Source organism: Stegostoma tigrinum, chromosome 1 (assembly GCF_030684315.1).
Source record: "Stegostoma tigrinum isolate sSteTig4 chromosome 1, sSteTig4.hap1, whole genome shotgun sequence".
In the NCBI taxonomy this organism is placed as follows: Eukaryota; Metazoa; Chordata; class Chondrichthyes; order Orectolobiformes; family Stegostomatidae; genus Stegostoma; species Stegostoma tigrinum.
The window spans coordinates 1,194,909-1,213,419 of record NC_081354.1 but is presented as its reverse complement, the minus strand read 5'-3'; the positions used below and the strand labels follow the sequence as shown (position 1 = coordinate 1,213,419).

Here is an 18,511-nt window from a genome sequence, read left to right as displayed (position 1 = left end):
TCACCATGTATATTACATAAAGAATCAGAAATGAAAATAACACAAAGTACTGGAGAACTCATCAAATCTGACAGCATCTGGAGAGACAGTTAGTGTTTTGAGTCAAATATGAAGGAGGCTGTAATCTGATGGCTTTTCTTGACAAAGTGGGAGGGGAACAAATCATGCAGATGAAGAGAATGCCCAGAGCAACATGTAAAGGGATTGTGAATGGCGGGAGAGGAGTTAATGGCAGGAGTGAACAGGAGAAAATAAGTCTGGTTTGTTGAGTGCAATCCCATGCAAATGACATTTGGCGAAGCAGGGAGGAAGTAAACAATGAAAATGAAGGAATGTTTTCATGATCTGAAATTGCTGAATTCAAGATTTAGTCTTTGAAGACTATAAAGTGCCTAAGCAGAATGGGAAGTGCTATTTCTTGAGCTTGTGTTGGGCATTGCTACACACTGAGGCAGGCCTTGGTTGGAAATGTTAATAAAAATCATATGTTGTCTTGAAATGGCAAGCACAGGGAAGATCAGGCTAACTGTTAGGGGCACAGCACAGGTGTTCCACAAAGTGGTCACCTGTGCTGTGTTTGCCCTCTCCAATGGAGAAGAGACTGCATAGTGAGCAGTGAATACAATAGACTAAATTGTAAGAGTACAAGTAAAGCTCTGCTTCAACTGGAAACTGTGTTTGAGGCTTAGATAATGAGGAGGGAGGAAATAATCAGAAAACTGTTTCATGTGACTCCAGTAGCAGCGACCTTTCAAGGGGATTTGGTAGTTCTGGGTTAAGTGACATTTTACAAATGTCAACTACTTCAGCAAATTTTTTTAAAAGCTCTTAACCACAAAGTAGAGTCCTGGTATAAAATGGATTATATTGTACAGGTTCTGAAGAACGGCCACTGGGCCCAAAACGTTAACTCTGATTTCTCTTCACAGATACTGCCAAACCTGCTGAGATTTTCCAGCAACTTCTGTTTTTCTTTCAGATTTCTAGCATTTGTGGTTCTTTCCCTTTTTCGAAAAATTTGGATAAATCTTTCCCACTCACATTTTCGGTTCAACAGGAAAAGTTTGAAGTCCATGTAGGCAATCGTGTTAAGATGACAAGTCAACTTTTGTTATCGTTTCTAGCACCCTTTAGTCGTTTCATAATAAATCATGATAACTGACAAGGAAATCTATAGCATACTTTACGGCAAGTTTCAAAGCTGATCATACCTCACCTACAGGCCTCAATTATTCTCCATTACAATTAAATATTATCCTTTACAGACCAGACATAGGTAATTGATGAACTGTAAATGAGATATGACAGTTAATGATCATGTCCATTTAACTGACAGTAGGGAGTGTCTCAGTACTAGCAGTAATTGTTTCCTTAATCCTGACTTTAAAAAAAAATCATTAAATTATTCGTCGATCATAAATGATTCCATGCTTATATTTTGTTTACTTTGTAGTTCTTGAGATACTTTTGCAACTTTCTGTCCACCATTAACTTTGTTACGTTGAATGGTGTTGTGACTCGTGGTGGTTATATTAGGGCATCATTCTTCTGTGCTTTTCAGCTGTTTTCACCAGACATTCCGTATGTAGGTTTTCTTCATGGATTATGCTGACACAACGTTGTCTGTTACAGCCATGCAGCTGGAAATATCAGATCCCTATCAGGGAGATGGGTGATAGCAGCAAATCTATGAATGTATCTTTCACCAAGGTGTGTGTGGTGAGAAACTATCACAGTACGATGCCAGCAATGGGCATCTCTTCATCACTTGGTCTCCTTATCGAGGAAAGATGTTCTGCTATTGGGAAAGTGCAGTGAAAGTTTATCAAATTAATTCCTGGAATGGCAAGACTAGCAATGTTAGCAGCAATTGAGTCGGTTAGGATTGTCTTCATTGGAGTTTAGAACAATGAAGAGAGATCTTGTGGAAACCTACAAAATTGTAACAGGACTGGACAGGGTAGATGCAGGAAGAATGGTCCCGATGGTGGGGCAGTGCAGAACCAAGGGTCATAGCTTAAGGATAAGAGGTAAATCATTAAGGACTGAGATGAGGCAAAACGTCTTCACTCAGGGAGTTGTGAGTCTGTGGAATTCACTACCACAGAGTGTTGAGGCCAAAACATTGTGTTTTGAAGCAAGTGGTAGATAGATCACTTGTGGCAAAAGGGATCAAGGGATATGGCGGGGGAGGGGGGGAGGTTTATGGTATTTTACTTGATAACGAGCCACGATCGTATTGAATAGTGGAGTAGGCCTGAGCAATCGAATGGTCTGCTCCTGCTGCTGCTCCTACCTTATATGTGAAAGGAGACCTGCCAGGGACATCAAAATCAACTTAGAAGTAATCTTAGTTATTTGTGTGGAAAGCAGGCAGTCGGGAGCAATGTTAGCTCACTAAAGACTGAAAGATATCAGTGACCGTGAGGAAGTGGCAGCCTTCCTATGTGGAATGAGCTGCCAGGTGAAATGGTAGATGCTGGTACAGTTACAACAAATAAAAAACATTTGGATGGATACACAAATAGGAAACGTTTAAAGGGATATGAGTCAACTGCATGCAAGTGGGGCTAGTTTAGTTTGGGAAACTGGGTCAGCACAGATGAGTTGGACCGAAAGGTCTGTTTCCATGCTGTATGACTTGATCACTGTAAATATTTTGTTTCAGTATCTACAATAGGAAAAGAGGATAGCTTGCCAAAAGTCCCAAGGAAATTAATAGTGGATCAAGAACAGGGACTGAATAAAATTAACATAAGTTTAACATCTGAAATGAGAAAATTAGTGAAATTAAAGAGTGCCAAATCCCCAGGGCCTGGTGGTTTCCACCTGAGGGTGTTAAAGGAAGTAGGAGACAGTATTGTGGGCTCCCTGACTATAATCTTTCAGTTCCCTAGATACAGCAGATGTCTGCTTGGATTGAAAAATTGAACATATCACTCCACAAGAGGCAAAAGAGGGAAACCAGGGAGTTACAGACCAGTTAGCCTGATATCTGTTGGGGAAGTTGTTGGAATCTATGATAAGATTGGTGGATAATTGAAGACCTTGACAATTTTCAGTTAATCAGGGGCATGAATTCAGGACAGGTAGGGCATGAAAGGTGACAAGGGACCGTCTCTGGACAATTTTTACACAGACTTCTAGAAGGCATTTGATATAGTCCCACATTGAGACTGTTAACTAAAGTAGAAATCCATGGAACTGAGGGCAACTTAACAGCCTGGCTGGGAAATCAGCTTGAGTGGTAGGTGACAACAAGTAGGGATAATGAAAATGTACTGAAATTGGCAGGATGTGACCAGTGGTGTCCAGCAAGGATGTGTGTCAGGGTCTAAAGTATTCACATTACTTATTAACAACTTGGAAAATGGTGTAGGGAGTCACATACCAAAATCTACTGATGACACAAAGTTTGGCAACATTGTAGACAGTGTGGATAATAGCATAAAAATATAAAGGGATATTGCTAGACTAAGTAAATATGCAAAACCATCAAGTTCAAGAGAAGTAAGTAAAGTTATCCATTTTGGAGTGAAAAAAAGGATGGATCAGGGTACTTTCTCAAGGTATGAAGTTAAATACAGTGGATGTCCAAAGAGACTTGGGGGTTTTAGGTGCATGGATCCTCAGCATGCCGTGAACAAGTGCAAAAAATATTCATGAAAGCTAATTGAATGTTGTTTTTTTATTTCTGAAGTACTGGAGTACAAGGATGCAGAAGTTATCCTGCAGTTGTACAGAACTCTGGGTAAGACCCACTTGGAGACTATGTGCAGATCTGGGCACCACATCACAGGAAGGATAGATTGGTCTTGGAGGGAGAGCAATGCAGGTTTACAAGAGTGATCCCTGGACTTAAGGCATGAAGTAATGCAAATTATGCTATTTTTTTTTCTTTTGAATTTAGAATGTTAAAGGATGATCTGAACAAAGTTTTCACAATTTTCAAGTTTCATTCCATGGTCCAAAAATGTGTAGGTTAGTTGGATTAGCCATCCTAATTTGCCCCATAGAGTGCATGCTAGGTGGGTTAACTATAGTAAATATAGGGTTATGGGGATAGGGTGGGATGCACTGTGGAGGGTCAGTGCGGACTTGATGCATCTAATGACTTCTATCTGCACTGTGGGGATTCTATGATTCTATATTAGCACGAAAAGACTGGGTAGATAAAGGGGAACTATTTCCATTGGCTGGGGAATTCTAGAACTAGTTTAATATTTGAAAATTAGGACCAGACTGTTCAGGAGGGATGCTTAGGAAGCATTTCTACGCACAAAGTGTGGATACAGGATCAGTCATTAAAGTTAAATCTGAGACAGAAACAATTTTGTTAAGTAAAAGTATTAAGGGATATCAGCCAAAGGCAGGTATTAGGAATTAGGCCACGATTCAATCATGATTTGATTGAATGGTAGAACGGGTTCAAGGGGCAGAATAACCTAATCCTGTTACCATGTTTGTACATTAATGAAGGCAGTAGGACAGGTGGACAGCAGTAAATAAAATATATGGTGCCCTCGGCTTTATAAATAGGGACATAGAGTACAAGAGAAAGGAGGTTACGCTGACTTGTACAGGACATCATTAGAATTCACCTGGAGTATTCGACTGGAGTTCTGAACACCAGTGTGCAGGGGAGATGTGAATGCATTGGAGAAAGTGCTGAAGGGATTTACAAAAATGGTTTCAAGGATATGAAACTTCAGTTAAGAGGACAGATTGCAGAATTAGGGACTGTTTCCCGTAGAGAGAACAAGGCTAAGAGGAAAACTGGTAACATTTTTCAAAATCATGAGACATCTGGATAGAGTACAGCTAGTTCATCTGTAATGCGATACTTGCATTCTTGTGTAACTTCACGCTGTAGAAAATCACATTATAGGGAAATCACTGGAAAAAGGTTGTATTATTGAAACAGCATCCACTATTCATCAATTGCATTGCAGCCAATTCACGTTAATGAAACACGCATTGTAGCAAAACTACCTGTAACAGGGAGAAACCTATCTTACTTATAAAAGGATTGGGAATGAGAAGCCATGGGTTTAAACTGATTTCAAAGAAAGCAAATGTGATGTAAGCAAAACTGTTTTCAAGTTGTTTGTGTCTGGTGGAGGCAGAGTAAATTGAGGAATTCAGGAGAGTAAGAGATGATTATTTGAATATAAACTATGTGCAAGAGTATGAGAAAAAGGGAAGTGAATGTTGTCTAAGTCATATTGTTCATTGAAGAGCCAGCTTAGACACAATGGCCAAATGACCGCCTGCAGTGTAACAATCTGATGATAATTAGAATTTCTTCCTAGCCCATATAACAGATGTAATTGCGATTGTTGTGTAATTTGGAAATGAGGATGAGGTGATGGCCGAGTGTTATATTGCTAAGCTATTAATTCAGGAAACTCAGCTCATGTTTTGGGGCCCCAGGTTCAAATCCATAAGACCATAAAATATAGGAGTAGAAGTAAGGCCATTGGGCCCATCGAGTCCTCTCCGCCATTTAATCATGGCTGATGGGCATTTCAACTCCACTTCCCTGCACTCTCCCGTAGCCCTTAATTCCTTGTGAGATCAAGAATTTATCAGTCTTTGCCTTGAAGACATTTAATGTCCCAGCCTCCACTGCGCTCTGTGGCCATGAATTCCACATGCCCGCCACACTCTGGCTAAAGAAATATCTCCTCATTTCCGTTTTAAATTTACCCCCTCTAATTCTAAGGCTGTGCCCACGGGTCCTAGTCCCCCCACCTAACGGAAACAACCTTCCAGCGTTCACCCTTTCTAAGCCATGCATTATCTTGTAAGTTTCTATTAGATGTCCCCTCAACCTTCTAAATTCTAATGAATACAATCCCAGGATCCTTAGCCGTTCATTAGGTAGGTACATTAAACCTACCATTCCAGGCATCATCCGTGTGAATCTCTGCTGGACACACTGCAGCGCCAGTATGTCCTTCCTGAGGTGTGGGGCCCCAAATTGGACACAGTATTCTAAATGGGGCCTAACTAGAGCTTTATAAAGTCTCAAAAGCACATCACTGCTTTTATATTCCAACCCTCTTGAGATAAATGACAACATTACATTCGCTTTCTTAATCACAGTCTCTACCTGCAAGTTAACCTTTAGAGAACCCTGGACCAACACTCCCAGATCCCTTTGTACTTCTGCTTTATGAATTTTCTCACCATTTAGAAAATAGTGCATGCCTGTATTCTTTTTTCCAAAGTGGAAGATCCTGGCATGGTAGATGGTGGAATTTGAATACAATTTTTTTTGCAATTAAAATAAAACCATTGCTGTTTGTCAGAAAACCCTTTTTTGGTTCACCAATGTCCTCTAAGAAAGAAAAAATGCCATCCTCACCTGGTCTGGCCCACATGTGACTCCAGACACACAGCAATGTGGGTGACTCACAACCGTCCTCTGAAATGGCCTAGTAAGCCACTTAGTTACACCAATCGCTACAAAGTCTCATCAAAGAAATGCAAGTGTATAGACCACCGGGCATCCTTCTTACTAACTTCTGTGAACAAGCCCCAAAATTAAGAGAATTGTCTTATAGATTGGTCAAGGAACAGCTTAACATAGTCATACTCACAGAATCGTAATCTTACAATGTCCCACCACCATCACCATTCCTGGATATGTCCTCTCCCACCATTAGGACATAGCCAGTAGGTGGCAGCAGTGTGGTATCCAGTCTGGAGGGAGTTGCTCTGGGATTGTGGAAGCCATGAGGTCCCATGACTTCAGATTAAACATGGGCTGATACCTCCTGCTGATTACCACATACCATCCTCCCTCAGCTGATGAATCAGTACACCTCCATGTTGAAAAACAGACAGAAGAAGCACTGATAATGGGAACTGCAGATGCTGGAGAATCCAAGATAATAAACTGTGAGGCTGGATGAACACAGCAGGCCCAGCAGCATCTCAGGGGCACAAAAGCTGACGTTTCGGGCCTAGACCCTTCATCAGAGAGGGGGATGGGGTGAGGGTTCTGGAATAAATAGGGAGAGAGGGGAAGGCGGACCGAAGAGGGAAAGAAAAGAAAATAGGTGGAGAGGAGAGTATAGGTGGGGAGGTAGGGAGGAGATAGGTCAGTCCAGGGAAGTCAGACAGGTCAAGGAGGTCCTAAAGGGTCCTAAAGGACACAGCTGCTATACTGGGTCTGCCGCAGGTGTTGTGGGAACCAACAAGAGGGAGAAACATACTTGACCTCATCCTTATCAATCTTCCGGCTGCAGATGGGCCCTGACAACATTCTGGCAATAGTACTGAAGACTTGTGCTCCAGACCTTGCTGCTCCCCTAGAGTTACAAGATTGGTATCTACCCAACAATTTGGAAAATTGCCCAGGTATGTCCTGTATACAAAAAAGTCAGGATAAATTCAATCTGGCCAATTACCTCCCATCAGTCTCCTCTCGATAATCAGTAACGTGATGGAAGGTGTCAGTAACAGACGTATCAAGCAGCACCTGCTCAGCAATAACCTGCTCAGTGACGCCCAGTTTGGGTTCCGCCAGGGCCACTCAGCTCCTGACCTCATTACAGCCTTGGTTCAAACATGGACAAAAGTGCTGAATTCCAGAGGTGAGAGTGACAGCCCTTGACATCAAGGCTGCATTCAACTGTCTTTTGGCATTAAGGAGTCATAAAATCATACAGCACAGAAACCGACCTTTCAGTCCAACTCATCTGTGCTGACCGAGTTTTCCCAAACTAAACTAGTCCCATGTGCCAGCATTTGGTCCATATCTCTCTCACCTTTCCTATTCAAGTACCTATCCAAATACATTTCAAATGTTGCAAGTATATCTAACTCTTTCTCTGGCAGTTCATCTCACATACACACCATCCTTTGTATGAAAAGGTAGCCCCTCAGATCTCTTTTAAATCTTTTTCCTCTAACTTAAAAATACGCCCTCTAGTTTTGAAATTTCCTACCCTTGGGAAAAGACCTTTGCTATTCACCTCATCTATGTCTCTCATAATTTTTGTTAGGAGCCCTAGCAAAACTGGAATCAATGAGGGAGAGGGGGTAATCTCTGCTGGAGTCATACCTGGCACGTAGGAAGATGCTTGTGGTAGTTGGAGGTCAGTCATCTTAGGACACAGAACACAGAAAAGTACAGCACAGTACAGGCCCTTCGGCCCACGATGTTGTGCTGCGGAATAATCCTAATCCAAAAATAAAATAACCTAACCTACATTCCCCTCAATTCACTGCTGTCCATGTGCATGTCCAGCAGTCGCTTAAATGTCACTAATGACTCTGCTTCCACGACTACCACTGGTAAACTATTCCATGTGCTCACAACTCTCTGGGTGAAGAACCTCCCTCTGACGTCTCCTCTATACCTTCCTCCTAACACCTTAAAACTACGACCCCTCGTGGCAGTCAATCCTGCCCTGGGGAAAAGTCTCTGACTATCAACTCTATCTATGCCTCTCATTACCTTGTACACCTCGATCAGGTCACCTCTCTTCTTCCTTCTCTCCAGAGAGAAAAGTCCAAGCTCAGTCAACCTCTCCTTGTAAGACAAGTCCTCCAGTCCAGGCAGCATCCTGGTAAACCTCCTTTACACTCTCTCCAAAGCTTCCACATCTTTCCTATAATAGGTGACCAGAACTGGACACAATATTGCAAGTGTGGGCTCACCAGGGTTTTGTAGAGCTGCAGCATAACCTCGCGGCTCTTAAACTCGATCCCCCTGTTAATGAAAGCCAAAATACCATATGCTTTCTTAACAACCTTATCCACCTGGGTGCCAACTTTGAGGGAGCTATGCACTAAGCTATGCACTTAGCTCCAGGACATCGCTGCAGGAGTTCCTTAGGGTAAGTTCCTAAGGGCGACATGGGACTCAGTAGTTAGCACTGCTAACTCAGAGCGCCAAGGACCCAGGTTTGATTTCATACTTGGGTGACTGACTGTGTGGAGTTTGCATGTTCTCCCCGCGTCTGTGAGGATTTCCTCCCACACTTTAAAGATGTGCAGGTTAGGGTGGATTGGCCAGGCTAATTTGCCGTGTAGTGTCCAGGGATGTGCAGGCTAGGTGGTTAGCCATGGAAAATGTGGAGTTATTAAGGGGATAGGGTGAGGTGTTAGGTTTGGATGGGATGATCTTTGAACAGTTGGTATGGACCTGATGGGCCAAATGGCCTCTTTCTGCACTGTAGGGATTCTGTGATTCTTGTGTCCTACCCCCAATCATCTTCAGCTGCTTTATCAATGAACTTCCCTCCATCATTAGGTCATGGGGGATGTTCGCCAATGAGTGCACAATTTCAGCACCATTCACTACTGCTCAGATACTAACTGACCACAGTAGCAGTCCGTGTTCAAATGCGGTAAGGTCCAGAAAATATCCAGGCTTAGGCTGACAAGTGGCAAGTAAAGTTTGTGCTACACAAATGCCATCTTCAGTAGAGACAATCTGACCACTGCCCCATGACTTTCAGTGGTGTTACCATTACTGAATGCTCCATCAACATTCTTATGGTGACCAGTGACCCCCAGAAACTGAACTGGATTAACCATACGAATACTGTGGCTACAACAGCAGATCAAAAGCGAGGAATACTGTAGCAAGTAACTCACCTTGTGACTTCCAAAGCCTGTCCACCATCTTCAAGTGTGATGATATTATGGCTTTAAGAGGTGAATTTTATACTTTTTTTAAGAAAAAGGTTGAGATACAGACAAGAAGCAGCCTGTTCCAACGCCAATAAAGTAAACAGCTTGTGAAGCCTTAGGCTTTTTTAAAAAAGTTGGAATAACAGAAGAAGCCTGAATGGGTGCGGTCAAGCTCCAGGGTTTTTAATTTTAGTTTTTCAGCAGCAGTTGCTACCCGGGTGTTGAAGCTGCATTTGGAAGCTGCAGTATGCTCCTCCCTGCTATACTGTCTCTCAGAGTTTTCTCTTAATGTTTTTGCTTCCTGGACTGGACAATTACATGTGAGACAATCTATTTTACTGAATTTGCCTTTGCCAAGAGTGCGTTTATGGGATGTTTCTATATTGGAACAGTTACTGTTTAATAGTTAAATAATCTATGATTCTATTAAGTTTTTCAATAGAGTTGTTATTTCAATTCTTTCCTGTGTTGTATTTTAACAATCGTGTATGAATAAGAGATAGTAGGAACTGCCGATGCTGGAGAATCTGAGATAACAAGGTGCAGAGCAAGGTGAACACAGCAGGCCAAGCAGCATCAGAGGAGCAGGAATGCTGACATTTCGGGATCATTTTCTGAAGAAGGGTCCAGACTCAAAACGGCAGCTTTTCTGCTCCTCTGATACTGCCTGGCCTTCTGTGTTCACCCTGCTGTACACCTTGTTATCTCAGTGTATGAATAAAGCATGTTTAGTTTCAAGTAGTTTGACCAATCGAATTGCATCTGGAACGCAATGCCTGGCACTTGCCTTTAAAATAAGGAAGTGTTAGGGTCTCGGCTATCTTCTTTGTATATTTTTGAGGGGTTCATAACTTAAGACACAAGTCAGAATTGTGATGGAATACTCCCACATACCTAGATGACAGCAGCTCCAACAACACTCAAGAAACTTGATACCATCCAGGACAAAGCAGCCGCTTGCCTGGCACCACATCCACAAGCATCCACTCCCCCCACCACCGACGCTCAGTAGCAGCAGTATGTACTATCTTCAAGATGCACTGCAGAAATTCACCAAAGATCCTCAGAAAGCACCTTCCAAACCCACAACCACTTCCATTTAGAAGGATGAGGGCAGCACATACATGGGAACACCGCCTCCTGCAAGTTCCCCTCCAAGCCTCACGTCATCCCAATTTGGAAGTATATTGTCATGCCTTCACTGTCACTGGGTCAAGCTTCTGGAATTCCCTCCCTAAGGGCATTGTGGGTCAACCCACAGCACACAGAATGCAACAGTTCAAGAAGGCAGCTCACCCCCACTGTCTCAAGGGCAACTAGGGACGGAAAATAAATGCTGGCCCAGCTAGTGACACTCATGTCCAACAAGTAAATAAAACAAAACTGCAGGCCCCCTTTATACCAGTCATTATTTGAACCAGTATATTAATGTGTTTCTGTCATTGACTTCCTTTTTAACTGCAGATGCTTGCTCAGAAATCTGGTCATATCATCAATATGAGCTCAGTTGCATCCAGTATCAAAGGTAAACGATTTAGCACTATAACTGGCTCTCTCGTATTGACAAAACCCGGTCAGAATACAAAACAGGCAGCCTTCTTAAGAAGTTCTGTCTTCATGTTTTCCTCAAATGCATCACTTCCTATGTGCACCTTTTGATTTGGCTGCTTTTTGCCATGTAATACTGCAACAGTTGATAGTTCAGCATTTTGTTTCCCCTTAGCCTATCACAGCCAAGTCTATGTCACCCGTTTCACTGCAGTCGCTGACCTACATTGGTTCCCAAAGTGGGTCACAATCATAACTGGGGTGATGCCTGATATTGCAGGCTCCAAGGTAGCAGTGGCCAACCCACCCTTCCCTGTGCTCTAATGATTCCTTCCCCTCCCCCATCACTCAGTAAGGAATCACAACAGTTTACAAGCCTCAAAGTGGGATCACAGCGAGGAGAAGGTTTGGGAAACACTGACTTAGAGTCGCAGTTTTAAAATTCTAATTCCTGTGTTTACATTTCTTAATCCCTCCTCCCATTCCCTATTCCTGTAATCTCCTACATACCCAAAACTCCCTAGTTCTCTAATTCTGACCTTTTCTGCAAACTCTCTCTTGCCAAACAGCCTTTGGAAGCCATACATTATCCTCTGATGTTTTTTTCTACCCTAGATCCCTCTGCTTACGTAAGACCCTCCATGAATATGTACGTCTTTGAGCAGGCTTTCCATCAGCCCTACTGACATCTTCTGGTTCGACTTTGTGCTTTTTTATCAGCTGTACATTGTGGTACATTTTTCTGTATTAAATATATAAAATACAATGTACAAATACAGTCTTCAGTGAACTGATTCTGTCCATGTGAGATATTTAATGTTTAAAGTCTAAACAGTCACAATTCTCCTCCCATAATCCCACAATCTTTTTAATTTTACAATATGACCCTGTAAATGAGTGAGTCTGTGTTTAGTAGATCAGTGAGCAAAAATTCATTTTAGAGAGATGCACTGTGAGAAAATTGTTTATTTGTAAACTGTGATTTAATTGCATGAACACTTAATGCCTGTGTAACTGGAAAAAATAATATTGCTTAGATGACTCATTTTGACCTAATGAGGAGACTGTTAATTGGAAGATTTCAAACTCTGCATATATTTTGTCTTTTTATTTGATAAAATCGGTTTTGTTGTTAAGTATGTTGATATTGATGATTACATTGGTCCAACAAACTATATGTGGAATGTTAGATTGGATTCAAAGTCTAGTGGTGAATTAGATTTCTCATGATACATTGGAATCCGTAAAGCAAAGAAGTGTGAATCCTGGGAATCTAAAACAAACAAAAGCAGAAATTGCTGGAGAAACACAGCAGGCCTGACACATTTATGAACAGAAAAGAGCTGTTTCGAGTTGAAACATTAATGCTGTTTCTCTCTCCAGTAATGCTACCAGACCTGCAGAGTTGCTCCAATAATTTCTATTTGCTTATTTTCGGATATCCCGTATTGGTTGAGGGATTTTTCAATTTAAACTTACTTTTGATGGAACTGACTATGTGGATTATGTTTTCCAATATGTGAATATACAAACAGGGAACACTCACAATGTTAAAAGTTTTTTTTAAATACTTCTAGAAACATCAGCTATTTTTAGATTTCTGTATAGCTTTCTCTTGTGCTCTAATATTTCCCTTCTTGCTGTTTATTTTTTCTCCTCTGCTTTTATTTAACATTCTGACTAATTTTCTGAGTTACCAGCTGGCACAATTATATGACTTTTCTGTAACAAAAACAAAGTTGCTGGAAAAGCTCAGCAGGTCTGACAGCATCTGTGAAGGAAAAAAACAGAGTTAATGTTTCAGGTCCAGTGACCCTTCCTCAGAACTCACCCCACCTGAAACGTTAACTCTGTTTTTTCCTTCACAGATGCTGCCAGACCTGCTGAGCTTTTCCAGAATCTTCGTTTTTGTTCCTGATTTACAACATCCACAGTTCTTTCAGTCTTTACTTTGACTTTACTGTCAGCTTGATACCGCATTTGCTTCTTTTTATTTAGCCACACCGATCTGTGTACTCTGAAACCTCCCCCTTAAATGTTTGTCACTAAATCTCTATTGACCTACCCTTTAACCTAGTTTGCCAATTCACTGTGGCCAGTCTGCTTTCATGTTGTCATTATTGACCTTAATTAAGTTTTAAAATAGAGTTTCAACCCTACTTCATTCCCTCAAACTGAATGTAAAATTCGATCACTGCTCCCTAAGCATATTCCAGGAATAGCCAAAGGCTAATGTGCATTGGATATGTTTTGCAAATTGTTGTGTGGACTTTTTTAAGAGAGAGTTATTCTGTTAAACCTCTTCCTGTTTTCCTTCCAGGTGTTGTAAACAGATGTGCGTATAGCTCTTCCAAGGCAGCTGTTATTGGATTGACCAAGTCTGTTGCTGCAGATTTCATTGAACAAGGTATCGTTTGCAACTGTGTATGTCCAGGTAATCATGAAGTTTTTTTTTCTCATTTTGTCAAATAAATCCTGGTTGTAAACATTGCCTGCCTTCATAGCAACATGACAAAAGTATCACATTCCTATTCCTCACATTTGTACAATAATACCTAGCAAGCCTTATGTCTTTGAACATAAGAAAGCATCTTAACAGGAACCAAATTATTTTTTAGATTTAAGGAACTGTGCAGACAGACTTGTTACACTAAATTTTCTATGTATTAATGCAAATTTCATGTAGAAAATACAGTGTTTTATAAGGGTGAAGGATGGCCAAACAAGAACCAGGATGAGAATTAAGGAAGGCAACTTAGTTTAATCAAAGAAGTAGGTTTTGAGGAAATGTTTGAAGGTATGGAGATGAGTAGGTGAAATTGCCTTTACAGTGTTGGTTCAACCCCATAAGCTCACTTGTGTGATAATTTGATTCCAAGATACATTTAAAAAAAAGAATTCCAGGAACTATGGTTAACTTAATCAGCGTTAGAAAAGACAGTGGAATTGTTATTCAAAGATTGAGAAACACCTGGAAACTGAAAATATATTAAAGACTAACCAGAACAGATGATAAAAGGGGTGCTTTCATTGTTCATGCCTGATGAACCTTTTTGCATAGTTTAAAGAAGTGAAAGAAAAAGTAAATAAATACCATAATTGTAATATATTTGAACTTCTGAAAGAGAAAGTGACAAAAACGTAATGGAGAAAAAAGAAGGAAGAGATATTGTTGGGGTGGGGTAAGGTGAGGAAATGTGTATGGTGTGGAGGGGAGGGGAGGATAATTCCTGTGGAACATTAACACTAATGCAGGCTGGTTGAGCCACTAGCCTGTTCCTTTGTAAATTATGTAATTCCAGTAAGTGGAATGCTGTTTACCAACAGTCAATACAGGCTTCATTTTCAGCACTTATACAAAGTATTCTTATTGCAAAATTAAATGTTCCAAATACATTGTTTTTGTTTCCAAGGTACTGTGGACACACCATCCCTGAGAGAGAGAATCCAAGCGAGGCCAAATCCTCAACAGGTAGATGTATAGGAACTATTCCTACACTAGCATTTCCTAGCTCTAATGGGCTCTAATTTGGTAGCTCTATCTTCAATTCATGGTACTTTAGAAGGAGGTTTAGCCTTTGACAGATTAAGATTGCAGAAGTAGTGTGAGAGAATAAGTGATGAACATTGCCTTACCAATAATGACGTGTGATAGAAGACAGCAATTCAGGCGGATTGGCTATAGAGATGAGATCAACACTGGCATCTACCCAACAATGTGGAAAATTGGCTAGATGTGTCCTATACACAAAAAGCAGAACAAATCTAACCTGCACAATTACCCCCCATCAGTCTACTCTTGATCATCAGTAAACTGATGGAAGGTGTCAGTAACAGAGCTATCGAGCAGCATCTGCTCAGTAATAACTGCTCAGTGACGCCCAGTTTGAGTTCCGCCAGGGCCACTCAGCTCCTGACCTCATTACAGCCTTGGGTCAAACATGGACAGAATTCCAGAGGTGAGGCGAGAGTGACAGCCCTAGTTGTCAAGGCTACATTCAACCAAGTGGGGCATCAAGGAGCCTGAGCAAAACTGGACTCAGTTGGTATGAGGGAGCAAACTCTATACTGACTGGAGTCATACCTGGCACGTCGGAAATAATCACAGCTTCAAGATATCTCTGCAGGAGTTCCTCAGGCTAGTATCCTCGGCCCAACCACCTTCAGCTGCTTCATCAGTGGACTTCCCGCCATCATAAGGTCAGAAGTGGGGATGCTCACTGATGATTGCACATTGTTCAGTATCATTTGTGGCTCCTCTTACACTGGATCTGGACAGTATCCAGGCTTCGGCTGACAAGTGGCAAATAACATTCATACCACACAAATATCATGCAATGACCATCTCCAAAAGAGACAATCTAACAATAACCACTGTTCCTTGACTTTCAATGATGTCACCATCACAGAATCCCCCACTATCAACTAGTTGGGGGTTTGGGCTGGGGTCTCAAGTTTCTATAAGTTAAATCAATCACTTAAATGAGGGAAGTGAAAGCACAGTGACTAAATTCACAGCAAACACCTCTATAGGTTGGAAAGAATGTTGTGAAGAAGAAAGACAAAAGGAAATTGCAGACTTCATTTGGATAGATTGAGTGAGGGGCGAAAATCTCGCAGATGAAGTATGATGTGGGAAAATGTGACTGTGTTCACTTTGTTAGCAAAAATGAGAAAGCAAAGATTTAAACAAAGAACAACTGCAGAATTCCAAAGTGCAGAAGATTGAGGCATTTTGGTTCAGAATGTAATCAAGAAGATGAATTGATGCTATACTTCATTACAGGAGAAATTGAACATGAATTTAAAGATATTATGTTTTAGTTACATAGGGAATTGGTGAGTGTGCATCTCAAGTACTGTGTATAGTTTTTGCTCTCTTTATCTAATGAAAGACGTAAATGCATTGGACTGGGCTCAGACGAGGTTTACTCCATCAATAACAAATGAACAGAAATTGCTAGAGAAACTCATCAGGTCTGACTCCATCCCTGGAAAGAAAAATGGAGTTAACGTTTTGAGTCCAGTGACCTTTCTTCAGAACTAAACTGGAGAACTGGATCAGTTCCTGGACTTGAAGCATAAACTCTGCTTTTCCCTCCACAGATGCTGCCAGATAATGCTGAGTTTCTCCAGCAGTTTCCGTTTCTGCTTTGTATCTCTAGCATCTGCAGTTCTTTGTTTTATTTTATTACTATATCAATACTACACACAAAGGTGTGGAATCCTCTTCCTCAAATGGCACTGGGTGCATGATCAATTGTTAATTTTAAATCTGAGGTAAATACATTTTTGTTAAACAAAGGTATTATGAGATATGGACTAAATGCAGATATATGGAGTTAGGCCACAGATCAGCTATGATTTAATTGAATATTGAAATAGGTCTGATGGGCTGAATGGCCTACTCCTGTTTCTATGGTTCTGGGAATGAGTGGGTTGTCTTATGACAAAAGGTTGGACAGACAGGGTTTATTTCCACTGGAGTTTAGAAAGTGAGGGGTGACCTACTTGAAGCATATAAGATCTTAAATAGTCTTGGCATGGTGGGTGAGGAAAGGATGTTTCCTCCCCACAGATCCTTTAAAATTAGGGGTTGGCCTTTTAGGACAGAGATGAGGAGAAAGCTTTTCTCTCAAAGGGTGCGTGACTTCAGAATTGTCAGCCTCAGAAGCTGGTGGAGGTGTGGGGACACTGAATATTTTATAGAGAAAGATGGATAGATTCTTATTAGGTAGAACAATCAACATTATTGGGAGTAACTAGGAATACAAACAGATCAGCTGTGATTTTATAACCACAGAGAAACCGCATGCTGTACTTCTGCTCCAAATTCATTGGCTGTGGAGAGAGGAAGTATGTGGACATTCATGAACCAGGTGGGTGTTTACACAGTGGTTTCATGGTCATCACTGGACAAGATTCATAGAGTCAGAGAGTTGTTCAGCATGGAAATAGGCCCTTCAGTTCAAACAGTCCATGCCAAACATAATCCTGACCTAAACTAGTCCCAGTTTCAGATTTATAAATGGAATTTGGATTCACTAGCTGATGTGATAGGATTTCAGTCCATGTGCCTAGAGCATTAGCCTGGCCTCAGGAGTATATATCCAGTGCCATTACCACTATTCCACCACCAGATAACCAAGACCTCAAACTCAGTACTAACTCAGTGCTTACGGGGCAGTAATGAGCAGATTGTTGCTGAGCAGGTTCTGCTTGCTATCACTGTTGATGACACCTTCCATCACTTACTGATGATCGAGAGTAGACTGATGGGACAGAAATTGGCCAGGTTGTATTTGTCCTGCTTATTGTGTACAGGATGTAACTGGCAATGTTCTACGTTGTGTTGTAACTGTACTAGAGCACCTTGGCTAGGATAGCAGCAAGTTCTGGAGCACAAGTCTTAAGTATTATTGCCAGAATATTGTCAGGGCCCGTAGCCTTTGCAGTATCCAGTGTCTCCAACAGATTCTTTATACCACATGGAATTAATCGAATTGGCTGAAGACTGGTATCTGTGTCTGTGATGCTGGGGACCACTGGAGGAGACTCGGGACACTTCCTGATCTTCTTACCATTGTCCTGAATCTTCCTATGTTTGATTTATCCACTTTTCATTTTAAAGATACAGTCATCTCTTCAAGTATGTCTGTGGCAATGTTTTCTTGCCCTGTAGTAAATAATTGTTTTACATATTGAAGTCTATTCATGGTTCTTACTTTTGATCAGTTTTGAATATTCATTACCACTGAAAATGTTCCCATTTTGAGAAAATCCATCTAGAGGTTCTAGCAAGACTACAGTGACAAGACTCCTTTGTGGTTTTAATGCAACATTAAATATATTTAATACCAGGCTTTTTCCTCATACCCAGGCTTTGAAAGATTTCCTGGACAGGCAGAAGACAGGTCGAATGGCCACTGCTGAGGAAGTGGCTCACCTTTGTGTATATCTGGCATCTGATGAAGTATGTAGCAAACCAGCAACTTAAAAAGCTCAGAGTATTTATTTACAGATGTATAACATACCCTGAAAATGTAGGTTCTGTAATGTCACTGGAATGAGGAAGTGGCTGTGATGGCTGTTTAGAATAAATGTGAAAATTCCATATAATGAAGTTCAGAAAGCATTAGGCTGGAAGACCCAAAATCTCTGGCTGCTATCCTGATGGAAAATTCCACCCAGTGATTTCTAGTTTAAGATAATTGACTTTAAAGCATAAATCAGCGATCATTTAGACTTTGTGAAACCAAAGTGGCATTTGTACACAATCAGGAGTTGTCAATGCAACAGCACCTTTAGGATT

General features: G+C 41.2%; 1 protein-coding gene across 4 annotated transcripts in view; it reads left to right on the top strand.

The window, feature by feature from the left end:
* Positions 1-18,511, top strand: part of bdh2 (3-hydroxybutyrate dehydrogenase, type 2) — a 68,521-nt gene that overhangs the window by 45,602 nt on the left and 4,408 nt on the right. For 3 of the 4 annotated variants that reach the window (XM_048529014.2, XM_048529023.2, XM_048528994.2), the window contains 4 exons: positions 7,257-7,368; positions 13,520-13,633; positions 14,613-14,671; positions 18,080-18,172. In XM_048529014.2, coding sequence (XP_048384971.2) covers positions 7,257-7,368; positions 13,520-13,633; positions 14,613-14,671; positions 18,080-18,172 — 378 coding nt within the window. Of the gene's footprint in view, positions 1-7,256; positions 7,369-11,115; positions 11,177-13,519; positions 13,634-14,612; positions 14,672-18,079; positions 18,173-18,511 lie in introns of all 4 variants that reach the window. The other variant, XM_048529004.2, reaches the window with a different exon arrangement.